The 17854-nt window shown below is 47.0% G+C and overlaps 1 protein-coding gene across 48 annotated transcripts in view; it reads right to left on the reverse strand.

The window, feature by feature from the left end:
• Positions 1-15604, reverse strand: part of ZMYND8 (zinc finger MYND-type containing 8) — a 112473-nt gene extending 96869 nt beyond the window's left edge. For 4 of the 48 annotated variants that reach the window (XM_058287189.2, XM_071211783.1, XM_004469920.4 and 1 more), the window contains exons 1-2: positions 14391-14516; positions 5610-5680 (exon numbers count right to left, since the gene is read on the reverse strand). In XM_058287189.2, the coding sequence (XP_058143172.1) occupies positions 5610-5680; positions 14391-14404 (85 nt within the window). In that variant the 5' untranslated portion in view covers positions 14405-14516. Of the gene's footprint in view, positions 1-5609; positions 5681-5770; positions 5914-8325; positions 9452-9490; positions 10022-11572; positions 11643-12226; positions 12405-12881; positions 12904-13195; positions 13267-13914; positions 14325-14390; positions 14627-15266; positions 15485-15507 lie in introns of those variants that run through there. The other 44 variants (XM_071211785.1, XM_071211772.1, XM_071211780.1 and 41 more) reach the window with 36 other exon arrangements.
• Positions 15605-17854: the final 2250 nt, after the last annotated feature.

Here is a 17854-nt window from a genome sequence, read left to right on the forward strand (position 1 = left end):
AGTAGTACAGCTCAGGCAGGGCCTGTGTTTTCAGACTGTTGGGAATAAGGTTGCCAATTACCCCAGATGCCCGAGCCGCCATCTCATCTTCTTTTGGATATTATCTCTTCTCCTGTGGGGGCAGTGTTGGTGGGTTCAGGTGTCCAGGCACCAGACCTTCCCTGGCCAAAGGGCAGGCATGTGACAGAGGTGAGCCACGCTCCCCCGACTTTGCCCTGCTGTTACCGAGGAGACCCTGGACCAGCTCCGCTCCTCCACCCTGGTTCTCCAGCCTTCCTTCCACACCATGAGCCATCTGACAACCTTCTAGTGTATTCCTTCCCTTCCTGTCCAAATGAACTAAAACTGGCTTCTGTTGCTCACAACCAAAGAATCCTGATGGGGATGGTGGCGTTTGGGGACCGAAGCACTGAATCTCCCAAGCCACCAGAGACGCAAGCTGGAGGAATAAACATGAGTTCACCGAGTCCGAGTGCCACATCACGGCTTCTAAGATAATTAGGACTGAAACAGAGAAGACTTCTTCCCAATTATCCTTTGCAAGTGTCACATTTTTTACCCACACCAATTTCAGCTCTCAGAACCTCCTCAATCCAGTGTCCTAACTCTGGGTCTCTACATAATACCATTTGCTCACCTGATCAGAGTGGCTCTGTCAGAAAAGTGTCACCTGGCTGACCTCCTCAGGGAGGTGGGAAGTCAATTCCCACATAGAAAGTTGCCCAGGCTGTCCCTGGAGAGAGATAAAGGTTGCCCTGGAAGCTTGGTGGCCCCAGCACAGTCCACCACCCCTTCACCCACAGTCATGCCCCTCACTGATTCCCACCAAAGCAGGGGCTCCAATGCTCCTGTGAAAATCCATCCAAACAGCTGCAACTGGCTTTATGCCAACCTCAAAGGCACCAATGAATCAGGAAGCCGGCGGCGGGGCACAAAGAATCCAAACCCTAGAGTTAGAGAAGCGAATTTTTATCCTATCCCAAGCTCGCCTGCTGGTGACCTTATGCAATTCGCCACTTTGCCCCTGCTGAACAGAGAGTTGTCTGGGCATGGTTCCCATATCCATGCCCTTTCCTGGAGGGTGGAAGTGGGGGACAGAACACGGGGCATAGGGCACCCCTCGCTTTACCCCACCTCTAGTAATGACCCCCATTTCCAGCGCTCGCCGTGTTCCAGACACCGTGCTGAGCGCTCTGTGTGGCAGCTCACTGTTCTCACCGTCACCCTCAGTCTTCATCACCCCCATTTAGAGTGGAAACTGAGCCACATGAAGGGACGTGCCTGAAGTCCCCCAGCCAGTACAGGGCCAGGACAGAATTCAAGCCCAGGAAGTCTGACTCTAGAAGCTGGGTGTTTCTAAACCTCCATGTAATCCTGCCTCTCAAATGCAAGAGAAGGGTAGAGCATGGCAGTCTAGGTCCAGGGGAGAGAAAGAGCATGCATTCCAGCAAAGGAGACCGTTGACACACAAATAAATAAGAAAATACAAGGTCGTAGACAAGGACAATGAAGAAAACAGGGAGCAAGGGAAGAGCTGTAAATAAATTCTCTTGATCTGGGTGGCAGCTGCTCAAGTGTATACATGCGTCAAAAGCCCATCAAGCTGTACACTGCACAACAGATTAAAAATGTACAATAAATTAACACATAAATGAATACCAGAAAATAGTAAGCGGACTGGGGGGGGAGCAGGAGCCAGGTTCCTCCCTGTGGGGGTGGGAAGTTATCCATGAGCAAGGAAGGAGGCTAAAAGGAGACACTGGTAGTTAGAGCTGAAGACACCCATATGAACTCATGTTTAGTTTATTATAGATACAGACAGATACATAAAAGCACTTACAAAAATATGTGTTCTACATGGGTGAATATACCCATGTGTATTTCCCTGCTCTGCCAGCTAAGAGGCAGAAGCACAGACACCCCCTAGCCACGAGTACACCTAGTGCCCAATCTTGGTTTTTAATTTAAAAAAAAAAACAAAACAACCAGGGCCCTTTGGAGAAATAGCTGATTCAGGGACTGGGAAAAGAAATATACAGATGAACCTAGAGCATCTTGTAGTGCCACCAAAAAGTAAGAAAGTGCAGGCAAAAACATAAATCCCAAAACAGGTAGTCCTACACAATAAAAGGGACACAACAGACAACTGAAAGAACTCCCAATGACCAAAGCTGGAACAGTTTGAGTAATAAAATTAAGTATAAAAGACATCCAAGTCGTCACACAGAAAGAAAGAAATAATTGGATAAAAATGTAAGTGGGGAAAGAGAGACAAGTCTCCGTACAGATGCATTCCAAATAAGTTACGTAGATTACCCACCCAAATGGGTAGAAAATAACTCCCCATCCTTAAGTGTGGGGTACACACAGTGACTTCATTCCAAACAGAGGGACGAAAGAGGAACTTTACCCTGGAGAAGTCTGACAAACGCCGACTCGGCCAGGGGATCAAGGTCAATATCAACACGGATAAGTCGTGTTCATAGTATGTACACCCTTGGTAACAGGTCATGAAAATGGCACTTCACCCCTGTGGTCTTCCAAAATCCCATAACCCTGATCTAACCATGAGAAAATATCCAAAAATCCCAACTGAGAGAAATGCTATAGAACACCTAACCAGTCCTCAGAACAGTCAAGGTTACCAAAAACAAGGAAAGGCTAAGAAACTGTCACAGCCCAGAGGAGGCTAGAGAGACAGGATGACTATGTAATGTGCAATCCTGGGACAGAGAAAGGACATGAGCAGAAAAAACAAGGAAATCTGAATAAATATGGACTAGAGTTAATATTGCTATGTCGATATTGCGACAAATGTACCAACCAACGTAAGAAGTGAAGAGAAATATAGGGAGACTGTTGGGGTGCGTGAGGAGGCACATGGGAACTCCTTACTATCTTTGCATTTTTACTTCAGTAAATCTAAACTTGTTCTAAAATAATAACTGTAACAAGTAAATGATGGAATGGCCCCCTGAACTAGAGGCCACCAAAGGCCTGTTAGAGGTGAGGTGTAAGATGAGACCAGAGATGAGAAAGCAACAGTGTCTCCAGGGGAGCAGGGGGCGCCAGAGGGAACAGGAGGGAGGCCAGGTGCTCAGGAATTGAAACAGGAAACGGTCCAAGGTGAGCAGGGGTGATCGGAGGTGCACGGGTGAATCGGAGTGAACCCGGGTGAATCAGGAGTGAACCGGGGTGAAAGAAGTTGAATGGGGGGTGAATGGGGGATGAGCAGGGGTGAGTGGGGGTGAACCTGGGTGAACAGAGGTGGATGGGGGTGAATCGGGTGAACCAGGGTGAATGGGGGTGAACAGGGGAAATCCAGATAAACAGAGGTGAGTGAACTAAGGTGAACAAAGGTGAACGGCGGTGACCCAGGGTGAATGGGGATGATCTGGGGTGAATGAGGGTAAATCAGGAGTGAACCAGGATGAACGGGTGAACGGGACTCAGACGGGGATAAACAGAGGAACAGAGGCAAAAGGGGCTAGAAAGGGGCAGGCCCAGCTAGGCAGGAGGCGGCGCGTTCAGCCTGGAATAGAGGGGCTCAGGGAGGTCAGTGGAGAGACAGCAAGCCCGGCAGGATCCGCTCCGCTTTTTGAGGACATGAGGACGGCCCTGGCTGCTGCGGGGAGGGGGTCCTGTGGGCAGGTGCGAGATCGAGGGTCCACAAGCACCCAGAGTGAGCTGCCAGCCCGCGAGGAGCTAAGAGTGTGAAAGGGGACGTGAAAGGGGACAAAAGGGGGGTTGAGGCGTCCTGCCGTGGGTGACAATTTCTGACCTGACCTTCTGGAAAAGTCTCGACAACTCCGGGGCCTTACAGGCACTGGGGCAACAGGAAGGCAGAGCCTCCCTGGGAGCAGAGCCTCGGTTCAACCCCACTCTGCAGCTTACTAAGAGCCCTGAGACGCTACCACTTGCAGCCTGTTTCCTCATGGGCAAGTTGGGAAGGCTCTGCAAATACTGCCAGTGAGTATTATGTAATCTAATCTCATCTCCATTTTACAGAAAGTGTAAATCTTCCAAGACCACACAGGAGAAGGAGCGGCAGGCCCAGCACAAGGAGCCGTATCTCCTGGTCCCCCTGCCAGGGCCTCTCTCCCCAGACTGCCTGTTTCCCAGGGGATCACATTTGATTGTGGCCACAACCAGGGGCTGGGGACTTAGCTGCGTGGCATACGCTTTCCCATTGTCAACTGTCTCAAAACGCCTCTTCCAGCAAGCTATTTCCTCGCACAAAACTGCAAAACTCCTTTGTGGCTCTCCTTCAGCACCCCAGGCCTTGTAACCTTGACCTCCTGGAAGGCCGACACTGGACAGGGCGGAGGGTGGAGAAGGGCAGTGGCTCTAACTGACCACCCTCCCACCCTCCTTTTGCTGCTTCCCGATGACCATCCACCCATCCAGCCAACCTAGTTTTCCTTAAAGTCCCCCACCTCATGTGCCTGCCCCTCCTCCTCTGTGAATCCTGCCCATCCCCCAGCAGGGCAAGACACAACAGCAGCCAGTCCCCACTTCCAATCTGACCCTTATGCCTGCCTGAAATGACGTGATGTCTTACAAACATCCTCAAAAGGGGGGACAGATGTAGCTCGGTGGTTGAGTGCCTGCCTCCCACACATGAGGTCCCAGTTCAACCTGGTACCTCCTAAAAAAAAATAAAATTTTTTTTTTTAATCTCAAAAAAGCCTTTTTTGTTTCAGTCCCCTTTAGTGAGTCACTGTTCATGACACCCTAGATAGACTGGAATCCCCTGGATAGAATCAGTAATAAACCTCTCTCCACTCTCCCTTCCCCAAAACCCACAGCAAAGGTTTCCGGGCTCAGAGCAGGCACTCACTCAATGACGTGTTGAATGGAAAAACCATTATGTTTGGAGATGAGCATTTTCATCAACCAAAGATATGAAAAATGCTCCAGTCACTCATTTTTAAAGGCACCCTAAAGGAAAAAGGGAATGACTTTCATCCTTGTGGGAAGCCTCAAAATCTCACACGGAACAAATGCAAAGTAACAAAACTCAATTATAAGATTTTGGGAGTCTAATACAGCATTCTGAATAAAAACATTCATTATATTTCCCTTGATTTGCTAAATTTTGTCCTAAACGCAAACACTGGCCTTACCATTCCAGAAAATCCTACGTACCCCCCATCTCTGTTCCAAGACCACCGTTTTCTAATTTTGTAAGCCAACTTCATGTCACTCTGCACTCCCAAAAGGTCTGTAGTTAGAACCAGAAAACCAGCAGCAGCTGAAGAGTCAGAATGCTTCTAGAACATGTTCTATTTAAATCCCAGTTCCTGAAAGTCACCCTGCAAAGAGGTAGCCAACCGCCCTAAGTCATGACACACACATAACATTTCCTGTAGGGAGAATTACTGGCAGGTCGGCATACCTAACAGAAAAGCATGCAAGGGAAAGAAAATCAAGAGGAGGAGATTTCTCCATAAATTAGGTTCATCCATCAAAGGCTCCACCTCTCAAAATCGGACGCGTGTTGCAACGCTAGCTCCTAAAGCCACACTTCGCTGCTCTGTAACAACAACAAAAAGAAATTCCAATTTCTTCCTCCGCTCTGGAATAGATGATACAAGATTTGTACTCACCTTTGGAGCGAGTGGAGATATCCATGCCCTCGACCACCTCCTGTTCTGTTTTTATTTCCTCTTCAGCCAAGCTGAAACAGAGCAAATTATGTTCATGTTTAGGTAGGCTGAGAACTTGTCCCATGGGGGCAGCTATTTAGAAGTTCTAACAATAAACCCACCTTTAAGATAATCCCCCATCCTTAGGCAGAGGTGGGGAAAGAGAAACCAACACTGATTTCCACCAAGTGTTAAGATTCTTAAAGGAGTTCTTTAAAACACTAGCTTGTTCTTTTTTGTCCAAGTTACTATTTCAGTTGTCATGCTATTAGGGGATGCAAAAAGGCATTCTTTAGACACACAATTACAACTACCCCCATCTGCCAATGAGAACGGGCCTTCAAGTAAGTAACTTTCTGTTACCACCCAGTTCAAAGACAGACAGGTTGAAGGTGTTTTATAGGGGACCAAGAGTTATGGTCCCTGGAATGCTACAGGGCCGTGTTCCTTCCCCCTAAATCTTACAACTTCCCAATGAGGTAGAAATATGAAAAAAAAAATACATACAGCTTAAATTATAATGTAGAAAAATATACACAGGCTAGAAGCATAAGGCCAGATCTCAAAATATTCAAACAACCAGCATTTATCCCAGGAAGTAGGGCTGGGGTCTCCATGCACCCCCACACCCTAGATGTTTCCTCTCTGAAGCAGGCATTACTTAGAGAAAGCATTCAGGGCTCTTTTGAACTGTGACTAATTATCCCCCACCACAAAAGTGGAATGAGGAAGGATTATTTAAAAGACAGGCTGAGGGTTGGGGGTTGGGAGAAAAGCAGAGAAAGGAGGCCCCTGCACTGAGGTCTCCAGAATCTTCTCTCCCTCTCTCTGCTGGGACCCAGTTGCAGTTGCGTAAAGCACAGGCCATTTCAGATTTTTCCCACCTACACACAGCACACACCTCCCAAGGCAAACCAAAGGAAGAAATGAAATAAGCGTCTGCTTTTACAATAGGTACAAATTATTTTAGGTGCTAGAACATTCCAAACATTCAGACCCATACTGAAGTGATAAGAATCTGAGCAATTACTCTAGATGCATTTCCATCAGACTCTGGTTAAAGGAGAAGAAATGGGTGTATCAGCAATGGATATGACTGGAATTTTCCATTTGGAAGACTCAAAGCCTGCACAGGAAGGAGGCTGGAGAAGAGAGGAAGAATTAGCATGTCCTGTCTGTTCAGTGGTCTGAGACTATGACATGGCAAAAGACGAGTCCAAAAAGGGAACCCTGGGGCTGGAACTCCAGGATAAGATGGAGATGTGCTTAGGAGAGTTCCATGGTTGCTGTTTGTTCGGGGAAGAGAATTCAAGATGGAAGCTGGACAGAAAAAAAAATCATAGCATCGAATTAAATTATTGGAACTTGGAGGCCTCAGTCTTAACTAGTCCCAGCAGAAAGGAGAAAGGCAGATTTGCTTTAAATCAGAATATTTAGCTCTCTGATACCGAGTTCCATTAACGACTTCGTTTACACTGCATCTGTAGGGAAAGCTACTCGCAACACAAATCACCTAAGAAACAACTGACATGTTGTCACAAATGGTTTTCATCAGAAGAAAGCAGCCTGCTAAATTTAAACACATCACCAACACGCAAAAACAACACAACGGCAATTTGTTAAGGGTGATTTTTTTTTTCTTAGCGCTAATACTTTCTACTCCAAGTTAAGAGGCAAACATTCTCTATTCAGAAATACATTTTGCCTGGGACAGAACCAGTCTGTCCGATTGGATGCCGTTGTTTTCCTGCTTGGAAAAACAACAAAAAGCCTGAGGCAACTCTCAGAGAGGGGTAGATGGTTAACTTCAAAAGAACAAATAGCAACCTGGATCTTTCCAGCAACTAGAATTCTGTTTCCCTCTCTAGCATGAAGTATGTGAAATCCTAAACTTCTTGAAACTGATCCCATATTTTGAGTGATAGAGAAAACACTAATCTGTGATCCAACCAAAAAGTACACTGGTGAAAGAAACAATTATGCATAACGGGGAAAAAACCCACTTGAAGGATTTCTGCAGAGATGAAAACATTCAAAGGTGTATTGATCATGGAGGAGGGCTGCATTCAAGGGAACAATTATTTGGCTTGTAACAGCCCAGAAAAGCTGAATACTTCAGGCAGGAATGCTGCTGAGAAGCTAAGAAAATGCAAACTAGTTTTGTGGTGGCTATTTGCTGCTGAGTTATTTAAGATAATCAATTCTGGAGCAGGAGAGAGAAAAAAGAAAACTTAAGCTGTTTTATCTTTCCGAGTATTACAAGTGGGCACTACAATCACCTAACTTTAGCAATAGCACCACCAGCTTCAGCCAAGGATTTCAAGCACAACAAATTTAAGAAAACCGTCTTTTTCACAGTTCAGCAAGCCATCCTTTTCAAAGGGAAACCGCGCGCGGGCACACACACATACACACATACACAATAACTTGTATCTGACTAAAAAAAATTGCAGTGTCTATGCATTAACAGAAAGAAGAAAGAAAAAAAAAAAAACTTCATTTACAAAAGCAAAGACCAGAATGCAAAATTAGTCATTTTGAATAGCCACATCTAAAGGGACTTCCTTTTTTCTACACCACTGATCTCGTTTTTGGTTAAGTGTTAAGCACTAGTATGGTATAAGGAAAAAACTATGACTATTACATCAAGAGTGGTAGTGAGAAAAAAAAATTGTACCTGTCTGGAATGTCCCACAGATCTTGGTCAATTTAGGTTAATAACTGTTCAGTCATTTGGGAAGAAAAAAAAAAAGTGAAATAACAAAATCTGTTAAAAAGCACAGAAAGCAGCAGCTGGAAAAAATACTTGGTACTCCTGTCATTAACACACTGAAGTCTCAGAAAATATACAGCATCTTTCCTTCCATATCTGCTAGCATCCAGCAACCAGATTATTTACATCAAAAACAATGGAACAACAAGCCCTTGTTTCAAACTGACATTACTTTTTTCTTTTTTATTAGGTCTGCTGGGGAGGCTGGGGGCCCGCTAAAGAAAAGGGTGAAGTTAGCTGAAAACCAAACAGCCTCTCACCCCAACAGGAAAATGCACCACCAGCTAGTTGTATCCGTTGCAATGTTTCCCCCAACCACCATCTCTTGCACTCTAATTTACCCTAAATCACTTGCCTATGGCTTTCACAAACTGATACATTTCAGGCAATTCAAAGGAGAAAATAACAGTGCCTGCAAACACAACCAAGTCCATCCGTCCTAGAAAGAATCAAAGATTTCTTTCCCCATGCCTGAGCAAGAAAACCTATGCTGACTACTTCACCTGCATGCACTGAAAAAGAGCAATTAAAAGTTGCAGATGAACTGCTGCACCTCCAGAACGTTTTAAGCCTTCTGATTATTAATTCTGAGGACTCGAAGCTGGTACGCAATTCCCAGGAACCCCATCCCCTCAATACTTCCCAAAGAGAGAGAGAAAGAAAAGAGAAAGCATCTAGTTTTGACAGAAAAATGGATACACAATGCCCAGATATTTCTTCTCCCCAAGTTCCCCTATCTTGACTTTTAACCAAGAATATCTAACCCATCTAGAATACATAACCAGCATGCACAAGACTGGTTCTACAGATGAGGATCATCGCACGGCAATTCGAGAATCATGCATCATTCGAAAGGACTTTTCCTTCTGGTTTTTACTTTCATTCAAAATACCAAACTGGTCCAGGCTGTAAGAAATATTTAATCCCCAAGACACAACATCCTCCTCTTCTAGATCACAAAATAGTGAGCATCAAAATTTAAAAACCATGCTTCCCTAAATCTGCAATTAATTTTTTTAATGGGGGGGGGAGGGAATGGTTAGCAGAGCAGCTTTATATAAGCACTCACCTAAAACGGGCAGAGTCATCGGTAGCTAAGCTATTTATGCAGGATTCTTAAAATGGCGTCTGGCAACACTGCCTCATTCCTGTATTGAAGCTAAAATGGTAGCAGTTTGTTCAATAGCTGTAGCTCTTGTTCAAGCAGCCCTGCTAGTTTCAAAGCCACCTTCCTAAATATCAGACCTAGGAAAAGCTCAACCAAAGGACACCAACAACCCCAACGTTTAGAAGCTTAAAAAAATCTGCAATGACAGGGGGAGTTTGTGAAGTCACAGGTTCCTAAGGAAAACCCTTCCCTTTTAGATGCTGAACCTTCAATGTGAGGCTCTGTGATGAGGCCCCCTTGCCCTGAGATTAGGTGGGAGGGAGGTTGGGAATTATGCAGCCCTGTGGCATAAACTGCAGACAGACAGGTGTCAGCGCAAAGACAAAAATGTTAACAGGGGGCAGGGGTGGGGAGGGGAGGACGCCCGTTTCCCCTGCTCGGGGTATCAGAAACCAGCTTGGCGTCCATTCCCGAAAGGAGCTGGGGTAAAATGAAAGGGCTTCGAGGTCAGCAGGCATCTGGAAGAGCCCAGCCAAGGGACGAGCCCCCGGCCGAGGCCAAGGGAAAATCAAAAGGCTGCTTAGAAGCCTGAGAATGGCCACCAAACACCCAGCCCTCTGAAGCAGCCAGTTCAGAGGGTTAACACTGAGGAGGGACAATCCGAGTCTGCAGAGGAGAGACACAAGTGAGACGCTCGCTCAGCCAGCGCACAGGCTACTCACGAATTAGATTTTTGCCCACCCCCAACAAAGCCCTGAGAATGAACAATGCGTTTTGCAAAACCCACTTTCAGGGGCCGAACTAATAGCCTAAGAGCGGGTAACGTAAATTTACTGTCACAGGAGAAACCAGGTCTGAGACCTGGCCTCGGGACTGTTCTGGTGGTTGTGCGTGGAGAGTTTCAAGGTGACGGCTTTTTAGCTGCAGGGCAGCTGAGAGGGCATGGCGCCCGAGGCTGTGCCAGGCAAGGACGGGCTCCTGGCTTCACGCGGCTGGTAGGTAGGTAATCTGGGAGGGGACAGACAGGCTGGCAGCGTTGCTAGCTGCAGAGCTGCCATGGCTCCTGCCTGCTTGTTTGTCTGTAAGGAGAGCGGGGAGGAGGGGGAAGGGCAGTTCACAGCCTTAGCAGCCTGATGACAAGGGTAAATCCTTACTTGTTTGGGTATTTTCAGAGCATCTAGGAGGGTGGGAAATATAGTTCCTTATCAACTTTCCGCCTTGGGATGGCAAGGCACCTTGGAATTCTTTTCTTTGTTTCAAGGTCAACCAGAGGCAAAGCCAGATCTAGGGCCCTTCTCTGCCAAATGTTTGTTGCCTCTGCCACAGGAGACAGAAGGGAAAAGAAGGCAAATGAAACAAAGAGATCCCACACTTGAAGTGGATGGACTTTTAAAAAAACCTACCTTTTGCCTTCAGGGTTTTCTGGGTGACAGTCACCCCACTTTTTTTTCAAAGTGACTCGTTTTCCCCCCTCTACTATTTAAGAACTAGGGCAATTTCCCCACTGTTCCCCTGGGAAAGAAAAGGGGAGATGTTTTGTTTAAAAGAAAAGGGGTTACAAGGAAGAAAAAAAAAAGCTATTGTTTTCAAACCTAATTTATAATCCAAGAGGCCCATTGTTTCTTTCTTTCTGACTCAAATCTTTGAGCTGTTAATTATAAAAGTAACTGGACTTGGCTCCAACGGGCTATGTTCATGCTCAGCAATTAGAAAAACTCCGTAGAAAGTTTACTGAGTGATTACATATAATTAATTCCTAGTTACAGACTGAACACTGACCATTTTCTGGAGCTAATAAAAGCAGTTACTCCCCCTCCCCCACGTGAATGCCACTTAATTTCCCAAAGCAGAAAGTGAATCCATCCTGGAGGGTCTTGAAGGAAAAAAAAAGGAGAGGAATCAAAAGCTCCAGTGTGTCTGTGTTTGTTCCCTGCAGCTGTGCAACCTCTTTGGGGACTGAGGAGGCAGAAGGAAAAAGAAAAACAGCCCAACATTCTGCTCCTCCCTCTGCAATTTCCAAACATGGCAAGGAGAACACTCTACCTTGATGTAAAAGATAGGGGAGGGGATGCCCTAGGAATGGAGACTCTTCAATTTGGCAGTTCAGCTTTTCCTAAAAAAGAACAAAGATGGTAGAAATTTCCAGAAGGTCCATTCTCAGTCAGGCCACTGCAATTGTCAATCTTTAACCTTCCCTCCGGGTCTATTGGTTCAAAAGCTGGAAAGAGGAACCCCAGTGGGCTGCTCTGTGAGCCAGTACTGCAGCCCATACCTAGCCCTGCTGCAATGCAGGCATTTATTTTTTTTCCCTCCTTTAGTGAAACTGGGAAACAATGCTACTTCGAAAGCAATTAACTTTTTCCAGGCGCCTGCTTGGTGGTTGCCACAGTACCAGAGCAAAGTGGCTCTAGCTTGGGCCAGAGCTGGGAACTTGCTGGTGCTGCACATTTGAAAACAGATCTTGGCTTTCCGAACCTGTAGGAGCCATTTTAATGCAAGCTTTTAGAGGACAAATGCCTTGCTCTTAAGTTTCCTTCCAGCCCAACAAACACAATATTATGCAAACGCCGAAGGCACCAAACCAGGAGACTCGTGATTAGATATTGCTTCTGGGGAGGCCACAAGAACCTAGATATATAATTTCCATTTACAGCAAGTAGATAAGAACAAAGAAAATAGCTAAGTGTCTGAACTTACTTGTGTGGGGAGAGCAGCACTGTTCAATTTCAAGTATATAACGTCATTAACTGCCTGCACTTTTACTCTAAGAAGCAGGCCTGCCTTACACAGTCTTTTCTCAACTTGGACTCTTGGTACACTTCCCTTTATTAAAAGAGCCCTTTTCCAATTGGTGCCAAAGGTGGGCTGCTGGACACTAATTTAAAAAGAAAAAGGATTATTATTTCCATAAAGTTGGCATTACACAGCATATGAATATATTTCTAGCTTTGGAGTGGTGCTGGGTTGGTCTTCCGGCTGGAAATGTATGTAGTGAGCGTCCAGTAAAAATTCTGAAAGTAATGCTAAACAAGAGTCTACAGCATTAACAGGTCAGAGGGAAATGTAAAAAGTGAGAAATAAATCACAAGTAGAGGCGAGCACGCGTACAGATGTGTGGGGTCAGGCTTGGGAAAAGGCGGAATGTGGTGTTCAGTTAGTTCTGAGTCAAACCAAGTGTGGTGGTGGAGGGTATTTTCACACTACACGCAAGGATCCTAAAACATTAAGTACTGACACCACCTCCCCACCCCACACACACATCACCATCAGCAGCTTCTGCCCCCTCAATGTTTGGGGCTCTGTGAGTCTAAGAACAAGCACTTTCATTACACTTTACAAGCAGATCACCTACCCGGAGTTCTAATATCCAAACAAATCCAACTAAAGGTCTAGAGTCAAGTCACAATGAGCTGAGCATTTCTCCCCTGGCTGAGGGTAAACAGGAAGTGTACTCTTCAATCCTAGCTGCAGGTTACCAGGAAAAACAGTGGATTCAAACAGTCACCTAAAATCAAGGCACTATTTAAAAAGTCCTCATTTTGTTCCTGCTAAGGAAGCCCCCAAGTGCTGGAGCCAAGGCCCTGCCCCCACCCATTACAAGCAGACCCCCAAGGTTCGCAAAACTCTTTATACATGGTCACAGAGGAAATGGATTGCTTTACTTACCCAACAAATGTTCAAGCAACCGTCTCATTTTTCCACAGTTAGGAAGAGAGAACAGGCTGGCAGATTTGGGACTTGATCAAAAAGGAAATTTTTTTAAAACAGTTACATGGTATTATTAAAAACACACACACACAACAACAACACAACCCAACAACTGAATATGGAACGCTGTCATGAGCCACAGACATGATTTTATTTCCTCTGCCCTCTATCACAGAGGAGGACAGAGGGTGATACAATGTAAAAAAAAGGGAAAGGAAAATGAAAACAAGGATAAAAGATACATTAGTTCATTGAAAATCATGCAAGAGTAGAAAGCTAAGGGATTCAAAAAGAGTCCTCAGACTTATTGCAGGATGTTGTCCAACATATGCCCCCTCCCCACCCCAATCCCCATCCCTACTCCAAAAACTTCCTCCAAAGCCTAGGAAACACTTTTAAGAAACATTTGCTGCCTGTAGGCTGGCTTGCAGAAGAACACTCTGTTTTAACCTAAGTCAGGAAAAAAGGCTGAACAATGTAGTTTCAAGTGAAGAAGCCCTGGATGGAGAGAAAAGACCAAGCTAGAGCCACCCCCCCCCCCCACCTAGGCCCCAGCAGCTACAATCTCTCCCTAGCACTGCTCTGCACTGAGGGCTGGGTTCTTTTTAAAACACACATCTCTTTTCAGAACTTACTCCAGCCTTCTTCCCAGAACCTCTTTGGAGAGGTAAACTTGCCTGCTCTGCTGTCTGCCATGAGCCCTCCTTGGAGAGGAGCCTGCTTGCTTACCTTCCATTTTCTTCCCCCAGCAGGCATGTGACACAAGAGAGACAATAGTGCAGGGGGGAAACTGCTCAGAGAGAGAGAGAGAGAGAGAAAGAGAGAGGAGGGGAAAAAAAAAAAAAAAAAAAAAGCTTCTTTTTTTGGCATACCAGGATCTAGCTTCAAACTGTTCCAAACAGCACCAGGCCTGGTGAAAAGCAAGGTGGGCCAGGCCCTTGCCAGTTTGCAAAATCCAGCTATGGCTAATGGCTCCTTAGCCATGTGACCCAAGAAAGCAAAAAAAAAAATTCTCTCTAAACAGTTCCAAGTTAACCTAAGTGCTGTGGGGTGAGTGTGGCACGGTCAGCCACAGAGAAATCACACTGCTCGCCCACAATTCGGATGTCTCAGAGGGAGGGGGAAAAAAAGATGGTTAAAAAGTCGAGCTTACCTCTGTGGATGCATTGTTAACACTGTGTAATGTCAATACTTATAAAACATGGAGGACAGGCTCCTAGTTCTCACACAGAAAAAGGGTTTGGCACTTCGGCTTGATGATCTGGCCGCCTAATAAAAGCTCATCTCCGATTGGCTGCCTCGGCAAAACGGAGTGTAAAGCCGCCCCGGATTGGCTGAAACACTTCCTGAGCGATTATCTTTGTGAGGCTCTGGTGAGCAAGAGCCATCCTGTGCATAGAAAAAGACAGGCTAAGCTAGGCCTTTTGCAGCAAGAAAAACTTGGGAAAGGGGCCCCCAGACACACTTCTCCCACACCCTGCCTAGATTTCCCGGCACGGGCAAACCAGTGCAGCCAGCCTGACGTACTCCAGCAAAGCCTGAAGCCTGGGATGCCACAGGGAAGAGACTTCAGGGTGAGCTGAAGGGCTCACCCTCATCTGCCCCCCGCAGAAACGACCCTTTGCTGGGAGGAAGGCTGGCCCTTTTCTAGAAAATCCAGCAGGATGGTCCTACTAGGGGGTATTAAGCCAGCGGCGGGGGGGTGGGGAGGAGGGAAAAAGTAAGGAGGCGAGTAAAAAAGGGCTTGAGGCAGGCCTCTGAGGGGCTGAGGAAAACAGGCAAGCCCCAGGAATCACTGAAAAGCAGCCGTAGCCTCTTGGGGTAAAGAGGATTCGGGCTGTTGAGAGGAGGAGAGGAAGAGAGTGGTCAAGTTTGCAGAGTCATTGTCAAAACACCTCCTGAAAAGCAGGCCAGAGAGCCTCTGCCCTGTAGAAAATCTAACATCTTGCCTCCCCCCACCCGTACTCAAAACCAAAAGGGATTACTGCCTCCCTGCCAAGATGCCAAGGCGCCCCCCCTCCGTCCTTACCCTAAGAAAAGCCCCACGCGCTCCTAGCAGGCCACATGCCTAGCTCTACAGACTTCCCTTCCCGTCCTGGTCCCCTCCCCCACCGCCGAGGCCTGCTGAACCTGTCAGTTAAACACAAATCTGACTTCCGTATTAGTCTGCGATGCCTTCAGCTTCCTGCCTATTAACCCTCTCTCGGACTCTGGGCCCGGCTGGGAAAAACTAGGCCCTAAGATAGCAGAGGAGGCCTGTGGAAAAATACCAGCTGCAGTTCTCCCGGCAGATGCAGAAAGAGAGAGAGCGAGCGCGAGCCACTGTCTCGCCTTTGCTTCCCAAGGAGGCGTGTACCTTCTGAATCCAGGGCACAGGCAGTCAGAGAAGCCATTTAAATCCAGAGAGAGAGAGAAAGATGTCAAACCCGGCGAAAGAACAAGAACCCCCATTATATGTCAGGCCTCCCCACAGGTTAGCTGTTCCCAGCACAATCATCCCTGTATGCCTGTTCTAGGGGATCTGGGCCCTCGGTGGGCAGCCAAATCCCATGAGCTTTATAAGGATTCTTGCTTAAAATTGAGTTCCACAGACAAGGGCTTCTTTTCGTCCCCTAAGGCAGATGGAACAGCTATTTTACACATGGCCCCACACTTGGCAGCCCCCCCATCTCTGGCACTGCTCCCCAGTAAAATATTAACTAGTTCTTCAGAGCTGCTTATAATTCCTCTGACTTCCATAGTATTAGGAGGTTTTGCTGGTTTCCTCTCTAAAGCTGTCTCTGTAGTTGGTCTGTACCCTGAACAAGAAAAGGCAAAGCCACAAGGATCTTAAAATGGCCACGCTTTTTTTCTTCTCTTTGCAAACAGCAAGTTGCTTAACTACCAAGATGTTTAAAACAGCAAGCCGTAACAACAGAAGCTAAGTAAACACCATTCTTTAAAGGACCCAAGAAAACTTCCAGAGGTGACACAGCCATATCGCAGGAGGGAAGACGCTGCTCCTAAAATTAGGACATGGGCACTTCCTTCTCCCACAAGGTTCCCACAAAGAAACGAAGAGCCAACCGCTCGCGCTCCCCTGCCCACCCTGCCCCCCACCCCCGGACAACAGATGCCCACCGCGTGTCCATAAATTCTTCCTAGCTGGGAATCTTATATCAAGCGGGCTCAGGATCACGCTGGGAATGTAAATACACTGCACTGCAGAGCAGGGCCCAGGCTTTGTGAAAAGGGACAGGATTTTGTTGTGGGTTTTTAGGTTACAGAGGCCGAGATGTAGGGAGGGACAAGTCCACCACCAACCGACCTGACAAGGTCCAGCACTCAGGACAGCAGGCCCGGGCTTCTCCAACAGGGGTGGGGGGGGTGCCTGCTCCTCTTAGGGGTGAAATCGTGCATGTCCAGGGAGATGGAGAGGCAGGGGGCACTCTCCCTCCGGGCTGCGTGGGCAGTAGCCCTCACCACCATTCCATATGGAATACTGTTTGTTTCTGCGGGTGTTGCTTTTGGGGGAACAGACAGGACTGTGAGTTCGTGGGGGACCTCATGTGCAGCTCCACGACCCAATCGGGAAATGAAATATGCCACTGGTGCGCGTGGCAGATTAAAGAGTGTTGCATAAGCAGCTGCAACATTCCCCTCCCCTCCCGCTGATCACTTGATCACTGGAAATGTTTTCTGGGGCAAAGAGCAGGAAGCTGCTGGTCTGATTCTGGCAGCTCTGCTCTGTGTGAGGAATGCTGTTGGCATTTGGGTAGGTCTGAGGTTATCTGGAAATCGGCAATTCGGCAGGGGACAGAGACAAGGGTATGGTGGCGATGGAATCCTTGGAAGGACAGGGACTGTAAAGGAAGCCTAGGGCAGGCCTACTAAGGCTTGGACCTGATGGAATGTGACTGATAAGCAGGAAAATGAAAACCAAACACTGCGGGACTTAACCTAGAGATACATCCAGGGGCACTTAGTAAGCTGCACCGGCCAGAGAAGTCAGAGAGTCGTCGTAGTTGCCAGCAGCTACTGCATGCTTGTCAGTCTGGGCTAAAGCAGTGCTTTACATAGATTGACTCCTTGATTCCTCGCACCAGATGACAGTATAAGCAACCTTTGTTCCCCAGAGAACTGGGCCCAGAGAAGTGAAGTGAGTTGCCCAAGGTCACACAGCTGGCAAGCGCCAGAGACCAGATCTCCAACCCAGTTATGACTCCATAGCCCTAAAACCTGTACCTTCAGCCGGCTCTAAAGAAAAGAGAAGTAGAACCAAGCACAACAGGAACAAGGCAAAGACCCACAAAGGGCAAGTGCGTTTTCTTTTAAGAGGCTGTTTCCTTTTAGGAGGTGCCCCCCCCCCGTTCCCGCCTTCAAGATCCAGTTCTCAGTGATGAATGGGAGCACTGGGAAAGATTTCTTTTAGAATACTCATAATTCAAACCCTCTCTTTGCAGACCGAGGCCCGAGAGAAACCCCCTCTTCCAACAAACCTCCAGAGAGATGGCAAGGGGAGAACACTCTGCCATCTTTAAAATTAGGCTTTTATATTCCTTGCTATAAGTGGTTCTCAACCAAGGACGATTTTGTCCCCCAGGGGACATTTGGCAGTGCCTGGAGACGTTTGGTTGT

Source organism: Dasypus novemcinctus, chromosome 24 (assembly GCF_030445035.2).
Source record: "Dasypus novemcinctus isolate mDasNov1 chromosome 24, mDasNov1.1.hap2, whole genome shotgun sequence".
NCBI classification, from domain to species: domain Eukaryota; kingdom Metazoa; phylum Chordata; class Mammalia; order Cingulata; family Dasypodidae; genus Dasypus; species Dasypus novemcinctus.